General features: G+C 36.2%; 3 protein-coding genes across 6 annotated transcripts in view; 2 read left to right on the forward strand and 1 right to left on the reverse strand.

Annotated features, from left to right (window-relative positions):
- The window catches only part of EIF2AK1 (eukaryotic translation initiation factor 2 alpha kinase 1), a 39,747-nt gene extending 30,927 nt beyond the window's left edge, over positions 1 to 8,820 (forward strand). The window contains exons 12-16 of one of the 2 annotated variants that reach the window (XM_074208173.1): positions 286 to 400; positions 1,953 to 2,032; positions 3,315 to 3,548; positions 4,497 to 4,654; positions 7,506 to 8,820. In XM_074208173.1, coding sequence (XP_074064274.1) covers positions 286 to 400; positions 1,953 to 2,032; positions 3,315 to 3,548; positions 4,497 to 4,631 — 564 coding nt within the window. In that variant the 3' untranslated portion in view covers positions 4,632 to 4,654; positions 7,506 to 8,820. The remainder of the gene's footprint in view (positions 1 to 285; positions 401 to 1,952; positions 2,033 to 3,314; positions 3,549 to 4,496; positions 4,655 to 7,505) is intronic. The other variant, XM_074208172.1, reaches the window with a different exon arrangement.
- On the reverse strand, positions 2,858 to 14,781 carry AIMP2 (aminoacyl tRNA synthetase complex interacting multifunctional protein 2). The gene is made up of 4 exons (XM_074208179.1): positions 14,457 to 14,781; positions 8,147 to 8,353; positions 6,079 to 6,310; positions 2,858 to 5,436 (listed from the first exon to the last, which is right to left on the reverse strand). Exons 1-4 carry the CDS (start codon positions 14,598 to 14,600, stop codon positions 5,051 to 5,053), a joined length of 969 nt encoding a protein of 322 aa, XP_074064280.1. The 5' UTR covers positions 14,601 to 14,781; the 3' UTR covers positions 2,858 to 5,050.
- PMS2 (PMS1 homolog 2, mismatch repair system component) overlaps positions 14,435 to 22,746 on the forward strand; it is a 62,401-nt gene continuing 54,089 nt past the window's right edge. For 2 of the 3 annotated variants that reach the window (XR_012472751.1, XM_074208170.1), the window contains exons 1-2: positions 14,436 to 14,958; positions 22,530 to 22,669. Coding sequence is in view for 2 of the 3 variants with exons in the window: in XM_074208170.1 (XP_074064271.1) it covers positions 14,858 to 14,958; positions 22,530 to 22,669 (241 nt within the window). In the remaining variant the exon portion in view is untranslated. Of the gene's footprint in view, positions 14,959 to 22,529; positions 22,670 to 22,746 lie in introns of all 3 variants that reach the window. The other variant, XM_074208169.1, reaches the window with a different exon arrangement.

Raw genomic sequence — 22,746 nt, forward strand, 5'->3', positions numbered from 1 at the left:
GGATTGTAGCTCTGTATGAGTCAAATATTGTGATGTAGTAGATAAAAACATAATGACTGCCAACACTAGTAGCTGTGATTTTCACTCTTCCTTGATCAAACCATATCTCAGATATACCTATAGCATCTTCCTCATTGGGTTGTTGAGAAAATGAAATTAGCTATTTCTGCTTTGCAAACCTTTAAGTATTTACAAATTTCACATTAATACATATATACATTTATGTATGTGTAGGTACATATGAAATAGAAATCCAAGGTATTGAATTACTTTTTCTGTTTGTAGCCCAGAAATATCTTTCTTCAAGGCCCTGACCATCATGTAAGAATAGGAGATTTTGGTCTAGCTTGTGCAGACATCATTCAGAAAGACACAGAATGGACCAATAGAAATGGAAAAAGTAAGTTTACTGTTGTCAAAAAACCTTTTTAAAAGTGATTTGTAAATATGGTCTTCCAAAAAAATTTTTAAGCAGCAATAATTGCCTTCCCACTATCCATGCTGAGAGAAGGAACTATGAAGTCTGAATGAAGATCAGAACTTGTTATTTTCCATTTTTTTGTATTGTTTTTCTTCCCTTCTTTCATAACATTATTAATATGGATATGTTTAATAGTTTTATAACCTATATTAAATTGCTTTCTGTCAGGGGGAGGGGGAGGAAAGGGAGGGAGAAAAATGTGAAACTCAAAATCTTACCATAAAAATGATTGTTGAAAATTATCTTTGCATGTAATTTGAAAAATAAGTAAATAAAATTTTTTAAAAATTGCCTTTCTTGATCATTCCCAGAAGGCTATAGAATTGCTCATATCTTTTGAGCCACCAATTCTATTGCTGTCTGTATCCTAAAAAGGAAAGGGCAGGGGAGAGAAAAAGAATATTTGTACCTATTTGAACAAGGGCATTTATAGCAGTTCTTTTTGTGATTCCTAAGAACTGGAAATTGAGGGGATGTCCCTTGATAAATAATTGAACAAGTTGTGATATGATTGTAATGGAATACAGTTGTGCTATAAGAAATGTTGAGCTATATACTTTCAGAAAAATCTGGAATACTTACATGAACTGTTGCAGAGTAAAGTAAGCAGAACTAAAAGGACTTAGTACACAGGAAAAGCGATATTGTATGATGATCAACTGTGAATGACAGCTATTCTCAGCAATATCATGATCCAGGACAACCACATTATAAAAAATGCTGTCTACCTCAAGAGAAAGGATGATTCCGTCTGAATACAGACCAAAGTAGACTATTTTTAACTGTTTTTTTTTTTTGTTTGAGTTTTCTTACACAGAATGACTAATGTGGAAATGTTTTATATGATTGCACATATATAATCCATATCAGATTGCTTTCCATCTTTGGGCAGGAGGAATGAAAAGAGGAAGGAGTGAGAAAGAGGAGGAACAGAATTTGGAACTCAAGATTTAAAAACAAAACCAAATCTTAAAAACTGCTTTTTTACATGTAATTGGGGGTAAAAAAAAATTTGAAAAAAATTGCTTGCTCCAGTGATTTCTAGTGCAGAGAGCAACCCTGAGATGTTGAAGACTGTGCCAACAGATCAAAGGCTGGGTCCTGCTAGGTTGAAAAGGATGTACTATTTGTCACCTAAAGATTGATCTGGCCAAGTTCAGAGGTTCATCACTAGGTTATCCTCAGGGTGATGAATTTTATTGCCACTGCAACTAGTTCTTACACCTAGTACTAAATGACAGGGAGAATTATAAAATGTATATGTGTAGGAAGAAGTACCTATTCATATAAAACTAAGAATAATGGAAGCATTAAAATATGACCTTCTGGAAATTATAATCTCCTGAAGTCAACAATTCTTTGGTGAAGGTCTGTGGTAATGACAAACTAGGATAGTAAAAAAAAAAAGTGACCAAAAATTAAGCCCAATATAATAATAATGATATTGATAATAAAAATATTCAAATTATAGGATTGACACATACTTCAGGAGTGGGTACTAGTCTGTATGCTTCACCAGAACAGCTCCAAGGATCTGAATATGATGCCAAGGTGGGTTAGTTTTTAAACTATTTTTTTGGTTCCCTTCTTTAAGCCAGGCTTTAGAAAATATCTTTCTCTTTTGCTTTTCATACTCCCCAAACAAAACTGTCCTGCTTTTAAGTTGGCATTTCCTGTACTTTGGGTTATTTTAAAATCTCAACTGGTACTGAATTGTTTTATAAAAAGATGTCACTGGGTGACTAAGTGGCGCAGTGGATAGAGCACTGGCCTTGGAGTCAGGAGTACCTGAGTTCAAATCCAGCCTCAGACACTTAATAATTACCTAGCCATTTAACCCCATTGCCTTGAGAAATCTAAAAAAAAAAAAAAAAAAAGATGTCACTATAAAATAGTCTTCACCTCAGGCAGCTGTTCTTTCTGGGAGACCATTCTTTCACAAATGTGATAAGTTGTTACTTGATACTGTTTAACTATTTAAGAGAATGGAATTTCTTTGATACTGATTATGATTTAAGTCTTAATAAGCTCTTATCTTAAAAAAAAACCAACCAGGGCTTCTTAGAGAATATCAGTTCAACAAAGACTTAAGTGCCTACTGCATATGAAGAAGTGCCCTAGTTGTGAGAGGTCACTGCCCTCATGTTGTTTACATTCTACTAGAGTGTGATGAAGGAAAGTCCATCTTCAAATGAAATAAGCTTGGCTAGGACTTTTAAGAACTTTTTTTGGTCACTTTTTCCTGCGTGATGTGTCAGATCTAAATTTACATTGGGTGAGGAAAAAATTCTTTTTTTTTCCCTTTTTTTAAAAATTTTTATTAAAGATATTATTTGAGTTTTACAGTTTTCCCCCAATCTTGCTTCCCTCCCCACACCCCACAGATAGCATTCCATCAGTCTTTACTTTGGAGGAAAAAATTCTTAGTGGTGATGGACAACATATGAATTTTTTTGGGGGGGGGGGCTAGTAGAACCTATTTCTTCCTTTTCTTCCCATAATAATGAATCTAGGAAAACTTTCATATTTATTTTGGGTGTGCTCTTTTGTATAATCAGTACAGAAAGAAAAGATGAAATGATTATTAAGTTGTATAGACAAGCTAAGTGGTCCTGACCAATTTTTAGTAAGGACTTGCCATTTGTCTCCTTGTCTATTGGGATATCCCAGTCCTGCCATCCATTCCCTTTGTTCTAAGGAAATGTAAACCTAGTTTTCTAATCAGAATGGTAACATTATTTGTATTCTAGATATAAAGTTAACTGAAATTTTAAAATGTAATTCTTATTTTAACTTTCCAATAAGTAATTTTTATGCTTTTTTGTTTTTCTAGTCAGACATGTATAGTTTGGGTGTGATTCTTCTAGAGCTCTTTCAGCCTTTTGGAACAGAAATGGAAAGAGCAGACGTTTTAACGGGCTTAAGAAATGGTCAGATCCCAGAATCGCTTAGCCAGAGATGTCCAATACAAGCCAAGTACATAAAGCAATTAACGAGGAGTAATTCTTCACAGCGACCTTCTGCTCGACAGTTACTGGAAAGTGAACTTTTTCAAAATCCTGGAAATGTATGTTATTGTGTTCAACTTGTTAGGTTTAAGATGTAATGCTTAACAAAGACAGTATTTGGTCATTATAGATTACTATTTATAATGCTTCTTAGACACAAACAAGTTCAGATTAAGAAAGTATGCCTCTTTTTAAGTATGTCTATGAAAACGCAATTTGGTATATGGAAATTCTTTTCTCAGTGGAGTCTGTTCTCTATTGATTGGGCATAAAGTTATCAGGTAAGGGCTGAGTCCAAGGTCTTTTGGGAGAATTCAGACAGAATGAATTATTTTCATTCTTTTCCTTTTGAGATATATTTTATTATAGTTTCCAAATTCTATTCTCAGTACATGCTTAGAACAAGAGTTTTTATTTTTTTTTTGTTTCCTCAACAGAAGGTTGAGGGAAGAGTAGGGGAAAACGGGAGGGAATGATCTGAAAATAAAATAAAATTAGAGTAACTGTCTTTTCCAGTACCTGAGGGTAACTAACTAGGGTAATTAACCTAGGATTTGAGTCGTTAAAAGGGGAAATAAGTATTTATTAAGAAATTTACATTCGTAAAGCTTTAAAACAAGTATATAACTAATTAAGCCAAATGTATTCTGTCTGCTTAGTTCAACAAATATTCATTTTCATATCCTGTAAAGGAAGATTATTAAATTCAGCTATTAAATTCACCACTTTAGCCAGATCACAGATGATTAATGGAAAATTGCTTATTGTTTTTCTTGATTCATTATATTCTCAAGAAAACTTTATATCCAAATGAAAATGTAGTCACGTTTTTCTGATAAAGGACTTGTGGGGATTTTTATGACTTCCTATGAGACAAAACCACCCCATGCTTATATCTCCAGCCTTCTATCATTTTAACCTTATTTGAGGTTTACTAGAAAAGACAGAATGGAAGAAATAGGGAGATAAGTTATCAATGTGGAGATTTATTTTTTTTTTCCTTTCAGGTTAATTATGTCCTACAGAAGAAAGTAGTTGAACAAGAAAAAGAAATCGAAAAGCTCAAAGAAACTATTAGACTACTTTCTCTGGAAAAAGATATAAAGGAAGACATGAAAGAAAGTGAGGGCTCTCCAGTCTGACCCTGATCGCTGTGTAAGAATGGGTACAATAATTTTTAAAAAGCATTTGTTAATTTTGTTGAATCTATTAGAATATGAATAAGTTTTACAAATTTATATGTGGTTGGGGCCATTCTTGTTTCCTGTACAAGTTTTAACTTTCTTAATCTGTATGTAGAGAGTAATATTAAAATCAAGTTTTAAAACCATCAATGTTTTTCACCTACAGTTTCTTTTGCTTAATTTGCTAACATTAACTTGGTATATTAACAAGCAGTTAGAAAATTTATATAACATAGGAGCCACAAGTTTTATGATAATTTTATTGGTGTTTGACATTTGGCTGTAAGACATCAATTTTAGTATAAGATAAATGTACCAACAGGTATGAGACCATACCAGTTTTTAGTCATGCCACTTTTAAGATGCATTCTAAGAATTTACTTTAGAAGTTTCAGGGCAATGTTAAAAGAGGCCAAGTTTTCACATGATTTCATCCATTTCTGAACATTGGTTGGAACGGAATTAGAGCTACCTGATTGCTGAAGTGCACACCAAGCTACAATGTCTGCTGCAGTGAGTTCATTTCCCACCAGCCAGGGACTTCTGCCAAGAGCAGAGTTCATAGAGCGCAAAACTGCTGCTTTTTCTTTACTGCTGCCTTCTTTCAACTGAAAAAGTGCCATATCTATCCAACTATCTATAAGTGTCAGATTAATGGCATTATGTGTCTGGCCAAACAGTGAGAACAAAAATCGAGCAATGTTCCCTTCACCTTCGATAGGACACATTGTTTGAATACTGAACTTCATCTGGGGTTTTGGCACTGAAAAGAAAAAGAAAACATAGTATTAGTAGTAAATAAAAATAACTTCCTTTTAAGTGAGGATATTAATTAAGTCTGAAGAATATTATTATCAACATTAACATTTGTAATGAATTATAAATTGATTACCATCAAATTTATAAAATCTCTAATAGAAATGTTATGTTTACTTATGACTGAAAGGAATTTCCCAAAATTATATTCCCTGATCAGTTTCTTTTTAACCAAGAGCTTAGCCAATATACTCAATCACAAAGGATCAGAAATAAAGATAAATTGTGTATTTCTGAAGTAGGAAAGTATAGGAACTTAATGCCCTTAAGAACCAAAGAAGAATTTTAGCACATTCCAAAGATGTGAAAGATTAACAAAAAGATATATTTTGTCTTATGACTAAAAAGGAAAACAATTACATGAGATCTAGGTACATAGCATGTTAAAAAGCAATTTGATGCTTTTAGAATACTGATACGTTGGTAAATATTTATGGAAACAAAATTTTCTTTTAAATAGGCTGTTAACAGGGATCATTAATTTTAATTTTTCCAGAAAACAATAAACCTTAACATAATTTTGTCTATAACATGATGCATATTTCTTTGTAATTATTCCATAAGTTTAGCTCCAATCCTCTTTACCTACCATCCTTCCAAATCAAAGTAAAACCCAATTGATACTCATGACGTGACTGTTTCTTAGACTGTTCTCCAAAACACTTCAAAAGATTTTCAGGAACATTCTTTACAGATGAATGCATATGAACAGTTGATAATATCTTGTAGTGTTCACAAAGGAAGCTGTGTAGCACCAACAAGGAGAGTGGAGGCAGAGTTGGGTTTGCATTGATCACAATATCTTTCAAAGCTCCGTAGTCCTGCATAGAAAAAAAAACAACCGGGAACAACACTAGCTATAGTACTTTAAAATCTTAATCTAGAAAAAACCATGAAAGCAATTCTCTCTCTTATTTATCAATCTCTAAGAATTACTCTATTCCTTATTAAATGTATTCTTGTCTTAAGAAATTCAGTTTTACAATGTAAATGTTTTGACTGTTTCATTGGTGAAAGGAACTTCAAGTGGGGAAATTCCTTCCAAAGCACATGTGAATGAACACTCTTCAGCTTCATGTTAATGAATTGCCTGGGGCTTTGAAGTTTAAAAGTTTTGTCACACTATTCTCTTATCAGAGGAAGTACTTGAGGATCAGTTCTCAATCTCACTCCTCCATGCAGGCTTCTTAATTTCACAGGGCTCTGAAATTTAATTTAACCTTAAAGAGGTTAATTAAATTACCTCTTCATTAAATTACCTCACATTTCTGGAGAATGAACTTAACTGAAGCTTATTTCCTTAAGTAATAAAGCTTATTTTTTAATCATTTTTGACAGAAATGTAAGATGTCATATTCTTGTTTCCTGTCTTAAGAAATAAAATGAATACAACTTAACACTTTCTTGATGACTTGATCATTATAAACAATTACTATATCCTGTTAGAATATAATGAGGGCTCCATTAAGATCATAGGTAGAATTATTTGCTCTGCCCAGATTGTTAGTTTTGGAAGAGTGAATCTTCTCTTGCTGGCTCTCATTTTTCAGTATACTGCATATAATCCATTTCCTTAGCTCTAGCCTTCATTCCCCCTGCCAGGGGAAAAAGAAACCAGGCTTATTAGATTTGTTAAGTTAAAGGAATACACTATCCTAAAATAACATACTGATAGCTAATTTTCTTATTATACAGAAGGCATTTTTCTTTCACTTTCAAATTTGGGAAGAGGGAATAGAAGAAAAGTAGGAAAATCAAAAGGTGGTTTTCAGTGGCCCTGTAGTTCCTTTCTTTTCTCTTTTCTCCCTGGTTGATTCTGCCAGCTGCATATGCTTGTCTCAGAAAGATTAAGCCAGGCATGTCTTAAGTATACACAGCTGGTACAGTGAAACTATGAATGGCTTATTAAATCAGTTATGGTTCCTTTGGTCCCTAGCTCCTTCCTACTTGGATAAATGTGGTAATTCTAGAGCTAATATATGCTGATAAGCTGACCTAAGTCTCTTTCCCTTGTAGGTTGTGTACCACCATCCCTGGGGACATGTGCATTTATCAGACCAAAATCAACCTAGCAGCTTCCCTTCAACTAGGGGCTGGTTTCCCCAAAATCACCCAGGTACTTTGGTGACTCTAAGATAACCTTGGGCCAATGGTAGCAATGACCCATTTGAAAGAATGCCCTATCAACTTGTGATGGTACTTGTCATTCCTACCATGTTGACCATAGGCAATGGATATTTGGGCTTAATAGGAAGCCTGCAACATCCAAGAAAGGCAACAGGCTGGCAAATTACCCACTCTAAACTTGGATAGGAAGTGACAATAAATAACAGTAGAAGACTTTTTTGAGGTCCTGTAATTGGAATGAATATTTTAAATCCTTTAATGAGGATTCAACTTAGGCAAGTCTGGTGCCTGCAACCCCAGTAATTCAAGTTCCAATAGCATTTTAAAAGTGTCTGTGGTTAAAAATGTTGTATTTGGATCTTGGGATTCGAGTTGGTTGTCTGAAGCAAGTTGAGCCACTGCTTGTCCTAGCCCATAACTTAACAAATTTCATTTTAGATAACTTAAGTAGTTAGGACCATTCATAGAATTCTCAGTAAAAATCTGACCCAAATTATGCTAGTATGTTTCAACTTTAAATATGAACTTACCTTCCCAAGCATTGAATCTAAGTCTACTGTGCTTGTAGTTAAAGTAGTGCATTCATTAGCTTGGATCATGTTTGTCACATCAAAGTCTGCATCTGGTGTTTGTATCATCTTGGAGAGCCCATCAACAGCAGCTTTCAATTCATACAACCGTTTTAAGATCTCTTCCTGGCGAGACTCAAGAGCCTGAAGAGATGGGTCAGCCTCTTCCTAAATCAACCAAAATTAACAATGCTTTCATTTTTTAAAATTTCATTTTCTTTCATCTCATAGCAGTCTTTTGTTAATACCAAAGTAAGCCAATGAAGAAATGCTATCTTCCCCATACAATTTAAGATACATTGATCCTATTTTCTATGCTTATTTTAATACATGAGTAAAAAGGGAGACTATTAAAGGAAAGCAATCATATATTTTTAATAGCACATGCTACTGTCATCTGCACATAAGCACTATTAGTATAATGTACTGATAATTATGTTTATTTTCTTTAACTATTAAACTATTCCATGCAGCTTAATATAGCAATGGAAACAGATAACATAGAATAAATTGTCTTCCAGAACATTTCTACAAAAATACTCTGCATGCTCTGATTGTAGAAAAGTATGAAAAATCACTTTGGTGTCCAATAATTAAGCTACTTACAATAAAAAAAAATTATGAAAATTCAAAAATGTTGGTATTGGAATGTCTTTTCATTTATATTTGAATATTAATGGTTGCTGTTCAAAGAATCCAATTCAAATTTTAAAAAAGCAGATGGTAAAAGGACTGACTTGGAAAGTTATCCCATTTCTCTATTCTATCTCTGCGCTCAATATCACAATGCTGCTAAAACATGTCAGACAAATGCAAAGGCCCAAAGATGTCTCTTCAACCTTCCCATGAGAAGAGAAAGTGATTAAGTGGTTGGGTTTCAGAGGGCTTCACTGCTGAGCTTCTTATTTGATGATAGTTTTTCGTTTCTGCACTGTTAGAATATGGGCTTTATGTTTTTTCTAATAACAATAATGTCCTGACCTTAGTAATTTATCTTGTGATCAATAGTGCAGGATGAAAAATGAATAACTTCAGTAGGGGTGAATACTGTAATAAGTCAACCGTGAAATACAGTAATATGTTAAAGCACTGTCTGAAAATAGAAGTGCATAATTTGTGATATGAGAAATGATAGTACTATCTAATCATGGTACTGTTAATCAGCCAGCATCTATTTCTTGTCATAGCTCCCCCCCCCCCCTTCCCTGACCTTCTTTTGAGGTGTAGTAGGAAGAACACTGAACCAGGAGTAAGATAACTTTGGTTTGCATCTTTTAAGTACCTTTTGAAAGGCTGTCATGGGGAAGAGGGATCAGATCTGTCCAATTTTAGTTCCAAGTAGGTAAGACAAGAAGCACTGGAACCTGTTGCAGAGGTACATTTGACTTGGTAGAAGACTGCCTAATAATTAGAGCTATCCAAAACCAGAACTGGCATTCTGAAGTTTCCTTTCAGTGAAGGTTTTCAAATAAAGAGATGACTAAAAAAAATAGCTATAGTAAAGAGATTTCCACTGTTGTAGAAGGAATTTTATTCAGGATTGTAGATTTAGAGCTGGAAGGGTCCTGCAAGATCATCTAGTCCAATTTTTTCAATGTATAGAAGAGGAAACAAGTTCAGTTGAAATGACTATGACTAGTCCTCTGCCACAGCGGCAGAAACAGTAGGCAAACCCAGGTCCTCTGATTATAGATCAAGAATTCTTTCTAATACAACATAGTTTAGGTTGACTAGAGGTCCTCTGAAATTGTGAGATTTTGCTCTACCACTATATATTTATGTGACCTTGGGAAAATCAAATAATGTCTCTGAGCCTCATAGTTTGTTCTCTATAAAACTGAGATAATATTTATCTCATAGGACTATTGTAAAGAAAGTGCTTTGCAACCTGTGATATATAAATGTGAATTATTATTATATTCCTGAAAGGGGCATTGGAAAACATGCAAAAACCATTTTTTGAGTGATGTATTTTTTGGCTCTGCCCAAGTTCAGAGAACCAATTAGGGCCTTTCAAAATTAAAAGAAAAAAAATTGGGGGGGGCAGCTAGGCAGCGCAATGGATAGAGCACCAGCCCTGGAATCAGGACGACCTGAGTTCAAATGTGGTCTCAGATGCTCTGTGACCTTGGGCAAGTACCTTAACCTCATTGCCTTGTAAAAACAATACAAAAAAATTTTTTTAGAAGATATCTAATAATGTGATCACAAATGTCAGATTGCCTTTAATTTGAGCCATGTAAAATAAACAAATCCATGTCCAAAGTTACTTGTTACTACTCATTAACTTCTTTGCCCTTCAGTTAACCCTGTAAAAGTTCTCAAAGTATACATGCCTCACAAGAATCTTCTAAATTTTCTAAACAATTTGTTTAGATTTCTAAACAAATCTTCTAAATTCTAAGCAATTACTTGTTTCTTCAAATTAGAGATAACGATACTTGTCTATATATATATATGTATATGTATATACATACATACATATATATATATATATACATATATATATATATGTGTCATCAACACTTTTTCAAAATGTGTTTCATAGATTTCAATGCTAGATGAGAATCCAGAACTCATTTTCTCATTTTAGAGCTTTTCCACAGCCCAGAGTAGTCTTCTTAGGTTATACAACTATATGTATAAGTAGCCCAGCAGGATTTGAATCATTTGAACTTAAATCTTTAACTCCATATTTAGTGTGTTCTTCTGTACTAGCCTTTAATGCTCTCATTTTGAAGGTTTTCTCTCCAAATAAGGCAGATTTTTGTAGGTTTAGGAACAGAAAAAGGTCATTGCTCCCAATTTACAGATGAAGAAACTGAGGTTCAGAGAAAGGAAGGGATTTAACTCAAAGTTACATAGGTGAAATGAATTGCCCATGGTTTCAATAATTGACTGGACTGAGATAAGGGCTTAATCTCCCATATCTCCCTAACTCTCTGATATATGCCACAGGAGAAACCATTTTTTTAGAACCAGACTCAGGATTTCAGGCAAGAAAAGCCACTCTAACCTGCAACAATAAGAAATTGTTATGAAATTTATTCAAGGTCATGGCACATGCCAGAAGTAAGAGTAGAATCCACTTCTTGACTTGAAGGCTAGCCTAAAGATAGGCAGGGTAGCATACTGGAAAAAAATGGAATTTACTTCTTTAGTCAGACATACAGAAATGTCAATCTGAAAACCAAAGTGCTGAAATATAATAATAAGTTACATTTAATCCCTAAGACTGACAAGGTGTTTCATACACACTGTCATTTAATCCTCACATCCACCTCTGAGGTAAGTATACTGTTACCTTCATTTAATAGATGAATAAACTGGGGCTAAGGGAAACTGAGTGACTTGCCAAACAACCAGTAAATTGAGGTAGGATTCGAAACCAGGTTTTCCTTTCAAGTTCAATGCCACTATCATGACAAATGCCTTGGAGATTTGGGTTAAGGAGAATGAAAGTACATTAGATTTGGAGTTAGCTGCTCACTACCATGACTAGACAAATCAACTTCCCTGTGCTTTAGGTTCTATAGCTATAAAATGAGAGGATTAAGAGGATTTTGTAAGATAACTTCCAAGCTCTAAAAACTAAGACCTTATGCATAAAGTAAACACATATGCTAGTTGCTAGCCTTATATAATGGATATGAAGTGGATTGCTGCTGAATGTTTAGTACTTAACTTTCCAGGCTAAATTATAATTTAAAAATGCGTTTCTTATTTGTAATATGCTCTCCCCATCCCTAGAAGACCTTCACTAGATCTTACTGTGCCCACTAGCTATTGTCCCATATCTCCTCTCCTTTTATTCAATTTAACTCCTGAGAAAGTGATCTCACTTTCTTCTAAACCCTCTGCAATTTGGTTTCTGACCTCATCATTCAATTGAAACTACTCTCTCCAAAGGTTACTAATGATTTCTTAACTGCCAGATCTAACAGTTGTTTTACTTTCCCACTCTTCAGTCCTCATCCATTTTGATTCTTCAGCAGCATCTGGCACTTCTGACCCCCTTCTCCTGAACACTCTTCTGAGTTTTCATGATTCTCCTTTCTAAAATCAAACTCACTATTCTTCCTGTATACTCTTTTATCTTCTCAAATCCCCTATCTGGAGGAGGCAGCACTATCCTTCCATTGTCTCAGGTTCATAACTTTGGCATTATCCTGAACAACTCCTCACTCTCTCTTGCCTCACACACCCAATCAGTTGACAAATTTTGCCATTTCTACTTTGACAACGTTACCTCGGCACTTCTTCCTGTGATTTCTGCAATAGCCTCCTAACTGATCTGAGTCAAGTCTCTTCCCACTCTAGTTCATTCCACACATTGCTGCCCAATTCTCCTTAAGACCTGCTCAACCAACTCCAGAAGCTTCCCATTGCCTCTAGAATAAAATATAAACTCCTCTGCTTAGCTTTTGAAGCCCTCCATAACTTGGCCCTAATCTCTTTTTCTAAACTCATTGGGCATTACATCTGCTCTTGCACACTCTGAGATCCAGACAAAATGGGCTTCTCTCTTCTTCAAATGCCATCTACTTGCCTTTGCAATGGCCTTCTCCATTACTTGGAATTCATTTCTTTTTCTCCCCCTACCTCAGAGTACCTCTCTTCCTTTAAGATGTAGCTTAGACAGTCTACTAGGGGGAAAATCATTGTTGGGGGCGGGGTGCCTATGTTCCTCATCATATCACCTGTCACAACTGCTGACCAATTTTCATTAAGTGGATAGGCACAGAGCCCTGAGGATGGCGGAACAACACTACCCCAAACTGGTCCTTTTTAAAGCCCAGTTCTAATAGCCATCATCCAGAGAGGGAACTCCTGAGGAAAAAGGGTCAGTCATTCCCACCAACTGCCACTCACTGAGTGGGCAAGTCAGCCTAGATGAAGTAACTAGGCACCCTAGAGGAGAGACAAGAGGCAGTAAATGTGAGATCAAGCCACTATCATCACTCTGACTACCATTTCTCCTCGGATCCTGAGGGGAGACATTCCAAAAGACCTGAAACCAAGAACCTTGGGAATGGCAATGATTCCAAACCAAACCTGAGAAAGCTATTCATGTAGAGGCAGAGCCTGGCAAATGCTCCTTCAGGTGTCAAAGACTGAAGATTCAGAAAAGAATGCTTTCACCAAAGTCTGGCACTATCAAATGGTTCAACACCAGAAATTACTATTTTTCAGTGTAAATGACATTAAAGAAGAGCCATTACCATTTGCATCAGTATGGTATTCTAAGGTTCACAAGAGCTTTCCCATCCGATTCTCACATTTGTTACCATTGTAACTTGAACTCTTTGAGGGCAGGGACTATTTTGATTTTTTACATGTATACCAAAGGTTTAGCATACTGTAAGCACTTAATACTTTATTTATTTATTCATAAATACATGCAAGTATACACATTCATTCTAATATATGAACTTTCCTGATGCCCTGAACTGTTTGTGTCCTCCCAAAACTACCTTGTAGTTAACATATGTATATAATATTCATTTATTTTACAGTCATGTTATTTTTATATGTACTTCTCTATTGGAATCTAAGCTGCTTATAAGGATTATTTCATTCTTTGTTCTCAGTGCTTAATACAAGGCACTTTTTGCTTAAATATGTGTTTACTGATTTGACAGTCTGTCTCTGCTGGATTTTCATCTATGCCATGCCACTAACTTTGAGTGACAGCGCCCCAAGTTTCTGGGCTAGTCCTTTAATCTGTTCTCCTCTCAACCGAGGAGCCTATCAGCTCCCACGAGATCAACTGCCTTCTCGCTGTTGATGAGTACCAAAACCTGTAGTCAAGTCTGTTCTCTTTCCCGTGCTCATCAACTGCGTCTCACACTGTGCAAAAGCCCCAACAGGACTTATCTTGCCTTCTCCTTCTGTTCCCAGCTTCCCTTTAACTGCTGAGGGTACCACCATCTTTGTGGTAACCCAAGTGGCCCGAGATCTTGTCATGCCCCTTCCTGTACCTCTCCTATATGCCCCTCCTTTCCATTCTCAGCCCCCATCCCAGCTCAGGCCTCGAGCAACCAATCACAACCCTCTGGCCCGGGCTATTGCCCTGCTCTTCTACTTGGTTTCCGCGGCTTCAGATCGCTCTCTGCTCCACGCCAGTTGTGAAAAGAAGAAGGTCCCAGGGCCGGGCAGCCCAGGCTGGAGTCGTGCGGCGCTTTAGGACCTCCGCCCCTCCCCCCCGGGAAAGGACCAGAGCGCGTGCGCGCGCGGAAGACGGCGAGGAGGCGTCCGGCTAAAGTCCTACCTGCACGTGCCCTGCCGGGCCCACGGAGACGGCCGAGCCTCGGTTCTTGCCGTGTATGTTAGGGACCCGGTACATGCAGGTGGGAAGCTCTACACACAGCGATCCACTCACCCCGTGATACGGCTTTACCTGGTACATGGGCATCGCGTCAGGGAAGTGAAAGGGGTGAAAGGTAAGTGCAAGTGCACACGGCCGCCTAGGGAGTAAGGTGGACAAATGGCAATTACTACGACTCCTTCCGTCGCTACGGCCTGAGGACCGGAAAACCCCCTGGCTTAAGCTCTCTGATTGGTCAAGGATCCTGGACTGACAGCCGATGTACCGAATTCGCAGCCAATCAGAAGAAGAGAGTGTTGAGTTCTTTTGGGAAAGGGAGGGCGAAAGGCTTCGGAGAACCACCAATGAGCGGGCGCGAGGCGGGGCTGTGCTCCAATGCTGCAGAAGCGGGAAATCCTTTAGACCGGCCGGTGCGGGCTGACCCGAGCTTCATGGAGGGACCAAAGTAAGTGATCCCGATGCCCCACGTGCCCATTTAATTCTCGCTGTTTCTGACAGGATGGGGGGGAGGCGGCAAGAGAAGCCTCCGAAGCGGGAAGAGCTGGTTCTACGGAAGCCGGGTCGGGCCTTCCATCTGCAGGCCCTGGGCCCCTCCTTCTTGGAGGTGACCAATTGATTTCTTTGGGCGGAGTGACTTTCCCGGGGGCCGGGGCGCGTCCCGGTCCTCTCCCGGACTGGCAGCTGCTAGCAAGTGAAGGGAGGGAAGGAAGAGGAGGCCTTCCCCCCCCCCCCGGGGGAGTGGGCCCTTGACGGGGCTGCCCGGGAGGTGCAGGCCTCTGCCAGTAAGTGGCAGTTTGTATGGCCCGGGAGTAGGTCATGTGACTTTTCCTCCTCCCAAATTGCCTCATTTATTCCATCTTTTATTTTATTTATATATATATATATGCATATATGTGTATATAAGTATATAAACATATATATGTATATAAGCATATATATATGCATATGTATGTGTGTATATATATATATATATATATATATGTATATATACACACACCTTATGACCATATGATGTTTAGAGCTAGAAGGGTCCTTAGTTATTATCAAGTCTAACCTCTTATTGTATAGCTGAGGAAACCAAGAGTGGCTAATGGATCATACAGGCAGTAAGGAACAGAGCTGGAGTTTTAACTCTTCTCTTCTGACCCTAATCCAGTGTCTTGTTTTGTGTTTTATATTAAGGGTCACCACGAGAGCCGATTTCAAATATTGGAAGGACTGTTGCAGAAACATAATATGTATAGCTTTGCTTTTAGACCCACATGTGATCTTTCTTTTTTTCAGACTGTGAACAGAGGTCTAGAAAAAGCTGTCCATACTTATGCCATTTACTTCTTAACCTTCCTACTACACTTATTTTCCCCTCCTATACCCCAAGAGAAAAATTGCATTCTTTTTTTTTAGTTTCATAGTGCTTGCTTTATTTTTTAATATATATTAACATTTTTCTTTGTTTTCCAGTTATATACAATAGTAAGAAAATTGCTTTCTCGAGAGTGACTATGATCTCTTGATTACCATGCTCCTTTTCTCAACAGATGGATTTCAACTGAATCATTTCACGAGTTTGACCCTCCCTTTCCTTCTGGATATCTCTTGGTTTTCCTGACATTGTCCTCTGGCTCAGTTCCTAGCTATCTAAGGAATTTTTCTAGTTTTCTTTTGCCAGATCATCATCTGTGATGACTATCACATCCAGCTATCTAACCATCATTCTTCTGAGCTTTATTCTCACCTTCCAGCTGCCTGTTAGACATCACCTTTTTGTGCCTTAGACATTCAAACTCAATATGTCCTAAACTGAACTCATCACTTCTCCTAACCTATACCACAGAACCCTCCTCTTTAAATTTTCCTGTTCCTTTCAAGGATACCATTATTCTTTCAGTCACCCAAGTTTTCAACTTAGGAGGCAGCTACAACTCTTTACTTCCATTCATTATCACCCTTCCCTGCTCCCTACCTCCACTACATTCAATCAGTTGCCAAGTTTTTTTCCTATATCTGCAACAACTCTCAGATGCTTCCCTTTAAAATATCTCTTCCTGTAGTTACCCTCAATCATGCTTTTCTCACCTCTAGCCTATAATATTTGAGTGGTTTTCTAATTGGTTTCCTAAATTCAGTTCTTTCCCTTTTTCCTGTTATTTATACAGATGACCAGTTGACAAATTTGAAATTCTTAAAAAACAGATCTAACCTTGTCACTTTCCTCCCTAAGGAGCTTTAGCTGTTCCTTGCTAATACAGATTCTTCCATTTGGCATTTAAAGTACTCCAAAAATCTGGCTTCAGTTTGTCTTTCAATCTAATTACACATTTCTTTCTCTCATATCCAAAGCTTTAGCTTAATTTTCCATGAAGGCTAGATGAGAGAAAAGAATCCTTTCTGTGTGTCTCAAGTTTGGCAAGTGGTCTATGAAGAGACGTTTGTTTAGGGGACTCTTACTAAAAAAAGAGTTATTCATTTAGACTTCCACATTTTCCCATTGGCTTTGAATATTCTTGGTATTCATCTCTCCTTTTCAGTCACTCAACTTGAACTAGTTAAGCATCTGCCCTGTGGCAGATACTCTGTTTCATTTTTCTCCACCAGAGTTCTTTCTAGGAAAGATAAGTCTAATAAAAAGGCCCAATAAAAAGTAGAAGCAGAGCTTTTATTTTAGTCCCTCCCACCCGATTTTTTTGTTAAGATTTTAAAAATCCTAGGAAATTAGACCTGAAAAGATATTAGAGGTTATCTAATCCAACCTCTTCCTTTTACAGATGAGGAAACTCAGGGTCCACTTTATTTCTTTGGTTTAGCTATCAAAATATGCTAATCTTTTTCACTGATAATTTGAAGGATGTTTTTGAGTGCAGAAGAAGTAGCCTTTAAGTTTACCCCTGCCAATATTCTACCTTTATATTTTCGTTTATTAATGAAGAGTAAGCAATACACTATGCTTACTTTAAAAAATCAGGATAGTAAGACTATCAAAACAATAAAATTTTGGGTTTTAAACATTGTCCTAGGCCTTGGGATATAAAGACAAAATGAAACTCCTTTGACATCAAAGAGGTAAATATGTAAGTTTCAGTCAAATAAAATCTTATACTTTGTTCATAAAGTCAGCCTCACAAATACCAGAGAGGTGAGGCAAGCATTGGGAGATTTTAGAAAGATGAAAATAATATTAGCCAATGATATGGTATGAAAGAAAAGGAAAAGACAAAATGTTTATATCCTAAAATACTATGCCTGGATATCATTGTTGGCCAAGGAATCTCATTCTTCTTAGGTTATAGTTTTCTAAATGACAAGGTCAAAGATAGTTTATCTTTACAATGATAATTTGCAAACACTGAATAGGAATTTCATTTGTGCAGCCCCACAAATTAGTGGAGTCTTTGTTACTATTTTTATTAGTATTCTTACTATATATGTATTTAAGAAAGGGCAAAAGTCTTGCCAGAATTGTAGACAGTATGGAGGATTCTGAATTAGTTGATTGAAAAGACACAAAAAAGTTAATATAGAAACAGAAAATCTCTAGTAGGATGCCCCAGGGATCTGTCCTTGGTTCAATGATTTTTATTATATTTCTCTATGTCTTGGACTAAGGAATAGTTGGCATGTTTATTAAATTTACAGAAGACACAAGGGAAGAGCTAACTCATTGTCCTACAGTCAGGATTCTAAAAGATCTCAATAGAGTGGAACATGGGACAAAGTCTAATTAGATGAAAATTAATACATTTTATAAATGTAAAGTTTTATGCCTAGGTTGAAATTTTAGCTTTACTAGTATGAGGTGCAATCCCCAATTGATAAATAATCAAAGAATATGAACAGGAAGTTTTCAGATGAAGAAATTAAAGCTATCTATAGTCACTGTTAACTGAGTTTTTATTGAGCAGTTTCTAACCTGGGTGTGATAGAGTAAATCAGAAGCAGAGTGCTAGTAACCAGGTAGCAATTTATAAATTTATGAATAAAAAGAATACATTTATAAATTTATAAAATAAAGAAAGTAAATTTTTAAATTTATAAATCATAGTATTACTCCATTCCTTGGAGCTTTATGTTACTGTTGTGGAGCTAGTTATTTTATACAGATCATAAGTGGGAAGGTGGAACATAGAATAATCAGATTTTAGACTTGAGTGATCTTCCCAGGGCAAGCGGATAATACAACAATTACATTACTGAGACCATCCAAGTAAGAGTCTTATGGGAATGACAAGTTTATTGAATGGTTTTGGAGGGTACATAACTATTGTATAATACTTAACACAGTTCAGGGAACCTGTCATAATTAAAACAAGTTACTACTTTTTTTTTAAGTTTTCTAGATCCAGAGCCTGGCTGTGAAAAGGATTTCTAGAAACTAAATTATTATTATTAAATTAATTACAAATATATTAATCAATATAAAATCATAACTATTGTTTTAAAAAATTTAGTTTTGAATTTTACAATTTCCCCCAATCTTGCTTGCCCCCCCACAGAAGACAATCTGTTAGTCTTTAAATTATTTCCATTTTATACATTGATCTAAATTGAATGTGTTGAGAAATCATATCCTTCAGGAAAAATAAAATAAAATCTAAGAGATAGCAAAATTACAAAATATGATAACTTTTTAAAAAAAATTAAAGCCTTTAGTCTGTTCAAACTCCACAATTCTTTCTCTGGATATACAGATGGTATTCTCCATCACAGATACCCCAAAATTATTCCTGATTGTTACACTGATGGAATGAGCATGTCCATTAAGATTAATCATCAACCCCATGTTGCTGTTACAGTGTACAATGTTCTTCTGATTTTGCTCATCTTGCTAAGCATCAGTTCATGCAAATTCCTCCAGGCTTCTCTGGATTCCCATCCCTCCTGGTTTCTAATAGAGCAATAGTGTTGCATAATGTACATATACCACAATTTGTTCAGCCACTCCCCAGTTGATGGACATTCACTCAATTTCCAGTTCTTTGCCACCACAAACAGCTGCCATGAATATTTTTGTACAGTTGATGGTTTTAAGCTTTTCATGATCTCTTCAGGGTATAGACCCAGTGATATTGCTGGATCAAACAGCATACACAATTTTTATTGCCCTTTGGGTGTAATTCCAAATTGCTGTCTGGAAAGGTTGGATGAGTTCACAGCTCCACCAGTGTCCCAGATTTCCCACATCCTTTCCAACACTGATCATTGTCCTTTCTGGTCATATTGGCTAGTTTGAGGGTGTGAGGTGGTACCTCAGAGATGCTTTAATTTGCATTTCTCTAATAAGTAGTGATTTAGAGCAATTTTTCATGTGATTATGGATTGCTTTGAAAATCATAACTCTTGTGGTGGCTAGGTAGCACAGTGGATAGAGCACCGACCCTGGAGTCAGGAGTAACTGAGTTCAAATCCAGCCTCAGACACTTAATAATTACCTAGCTGTGTGGTCTTGGGCAATCCACTTAACCCCATTGCCTTGCAAAAAAGTAAAAAAAAAATCATAACTCTTGAAAGAGGAAATACTCTAAATCACTAATGATTAGAGAAATGCAAATTAAAACAACTCTGAAATACCACCTCACACCTTATCATAGTGGCTAATATGACAGAAGAGAAAAATGATAAATGTAGTGCATTTTGGGTCTATGCTTGATGGGTAATAAAACTTTGCATATCCTTTGCATATCCTGTATCCCAAAGTGATCATTAAAAAAAGGGAAAAGGACCCACATGCAAAAAAATTTTATAACAGCTCTTTTTATTGTGGCAAAGAATTGGAAATTGAGGGAATATCTATCAGTTGAAGAATGGCTAAATAAATTGTGGTGGATGAATGTACTAGAATGATATTCCATAAGAAATCATGAGCAGGCAGATTTCAGAAAAACCCAGAAAGACTTAAATGAACTGATGCTATGTGAAGTGAACCATGATGATCAACTATGACAGACTTATCTCTTCTCAGCAATACAGGCAATTCAAAAAAGTCTTATGATGGAAAACACCATCCACATTAAGAGGAAGAATTACAGAGTCTGAATGCAGACCAAAGCATACTTGCTTTGCAAAATTTGTTTTTTTTTCTTTCTTGTGGTTTTTTTCCTTTTGTTCTGATTCTTCTTTCACAATATGAATAAAATGTAAATGTTTAGCATGATTATACTTGTATAAATTTATATCAAATTATGTGCTGCCTTGGAGAAGGGGGGGAGAACAGGGAAGGAGGGAGAAAAATTTGGAACTCAAAATCTAACAAAAATGAATGTTGAAAACTATCTTTACGTATAATTGGAAAAAGTGAAATACCATTAAACTTAAAAAAGTATGAGATGGATGATTATCTTTTTTTTAAATATTTTTAAAGATTTTATTTATTTTGAGTTTTACAATTTCCCCCCTGATCTTACTTCCCCCCCCCCAAGGCAATTTGTCAGTCTTTACATTGTTTCCATGGTATATTGATCCAGATTGAATGTGATAAGAGAGAAAACATATCCTTAAGGAAGAAGCATAAAGCATAAGAGATAGCAAGATCAGACAATAAGATATCAGGTTTTTTTTTCCTAAATTAAAGTTAACAGTCCTTGGTCTTTGTTCAAACTCCACAGTTCTTTCTCTGGATACAGATGGTATTTTCCATTGCATACAGCCCCAAATTGTCCCTGATTGTTGCACTGATGGAATGAGCAAGTCCTTCAAGGTTGAACATCACTTCCATGTTGCTGTTAGGGTGTACAGTGTTTTTCTGGTTCTGCTCATCTCACTCAGCATCAGTTCATGCAAATCCCTCCAGGTTTCTCTGAAATCCCGTCTCTCCTGGTTTCTAATAGAACAATAGTGTTCCATGACATACATATACCACAGTTTGCTCAGCCATTCCCCAATTGAAGGACATTTACTTGATTTCCAATTCTTTGCCACCCAAACAGGGCTGCTCTGAATATTTTTGTACAAGTGATGTTTTTTTACCCTTTTTCATAATCTTTTCAGGGTTTATACCCGGTAGAGGTATTGCTGGATCAAAGGGTAAGCACATTTTTGTTGCCCTTTGGGCGTGGTTCCAAGTTGTTCTCCAGAACGGTTGTATGAGTTCACAGCATGGATGATTGTCTTTAAAGGATCTGTTATTGTAACGGATTGTAAATGAACATGAATCAACAGTATAGTATGGCAGCCCAAAATGTTAATGTTGCATTCAGAGAGGCATGGTGTCCAGAATTATACTTAGACAAAATATTGATTCAACCATATTTTAAGAAGGAGATTGATGAAGAGCTTCCAGGACAATGACATCATTAAAGAATTGCCATATGAGGATCAGATTAAAGATCTAGGAATTTTAGCTTGGAGAAAAGAATACTTAAGATCATAGATTTAGAACTAGAAGGAACCTTATATCAATTCTAATCTCTTGTTGTATAGATGAGGAAAACAAGACTGAGTGGCTAAATGATTTGCTCAGAATCATACAGGCAGTAAGGAGCAGAGTTGGAGTTTTAATTCATATCTTCTGACCCCATTCCAGTATTTTGTTTTGTTTTTATACTAAGGGTCACCATGAGAGCAGATTTCAAATATTTGAAGGGCTGTTGCAGAAGCATGATATCTATTGCTTTGTTTTTAGGACACCAAACTAAAAGTAGTGGATAGAAATTTGTAAAGAGGCAGACTTTGGCTTAAAGTCAGGAATAACTTCCTGACAATTAGAACTTTTTAAAAACAAAATGGGCTGCTTTAGAATATAAGGTTTCTTCATTAGAGGTTTCAAACAAAGACTGAATGAATGATCATTTAGCAGCAGTGATGTTGAGATTATTGTGTATGTACACATAGGACTAAATGTCCTTGGATGTCCTTTTCAATTCTGAGGTTCTGTGGTTTTGGAACATGACTGTTACTATAATCGAACTACATTAGTCCCGTTGACACAATTTTTTGATCAGATGCCATAATTAAAACTCAGAATGAAAATATATAAACAGATTTCATTTTCAGTAATTAACTATGTTTTGTTTTATATTTCAGTGCAGAAACTGCTAAAGCCATCAAACCTATAGATCATAAATCAGTTCATCAGATCTGCTCAGGACAAGTGGTACTGAGTCTAGGCACTGCTGTGAAGGAGTTGTTAGAAAATAGTGTGGATGCTGGAGCCACTAATATTGGTGAGTTTACAAGAGCTTTAAATTATGGGAATGAGTTTGTTCATGATATTTTTATTACAGGCAAATAGTATCTATAT

Source organism: Macrotis lagotis, chromosome X, assembly GCF_037893015.1.
Source record: "Macrotis lagotis isolate mMagLag1 chromosome X, bilby.v1.9.chrom.fasta, whole genome shotgun sequence".
NCBI lineage: Eukaryota > Metazoa > Chordata > Mammalia > Peramelemorphia > Peramelidae > Macrotis > Macrotis lagotis.

Excerpts from the sequence above, each read along its gene's own strand:
- AIMP2 (XM_074208179.1), bottom strand. The coding sequence starts at position 14,600 with ATGCCCATGTACCAGGTAAAGCCGTATCACGGGGTGAGTGGATCGCTG. Across the intron at positions 6,311-8,146 it reads TAGATTCAATGCTTGGGAAG|GACTACGGAGCTTTGAAAGA; the intron begins GTAAGTTCATAT and ends TTTTCTATGCAG. Across the intron at positions 5,437-6,078 it reads TACTTTGATTTGGAAGGATG|TGCCAAAACCCCAGATGAAG; the intron begins GTAGGTAAAGAG and ends TTTTCTTTTCAG.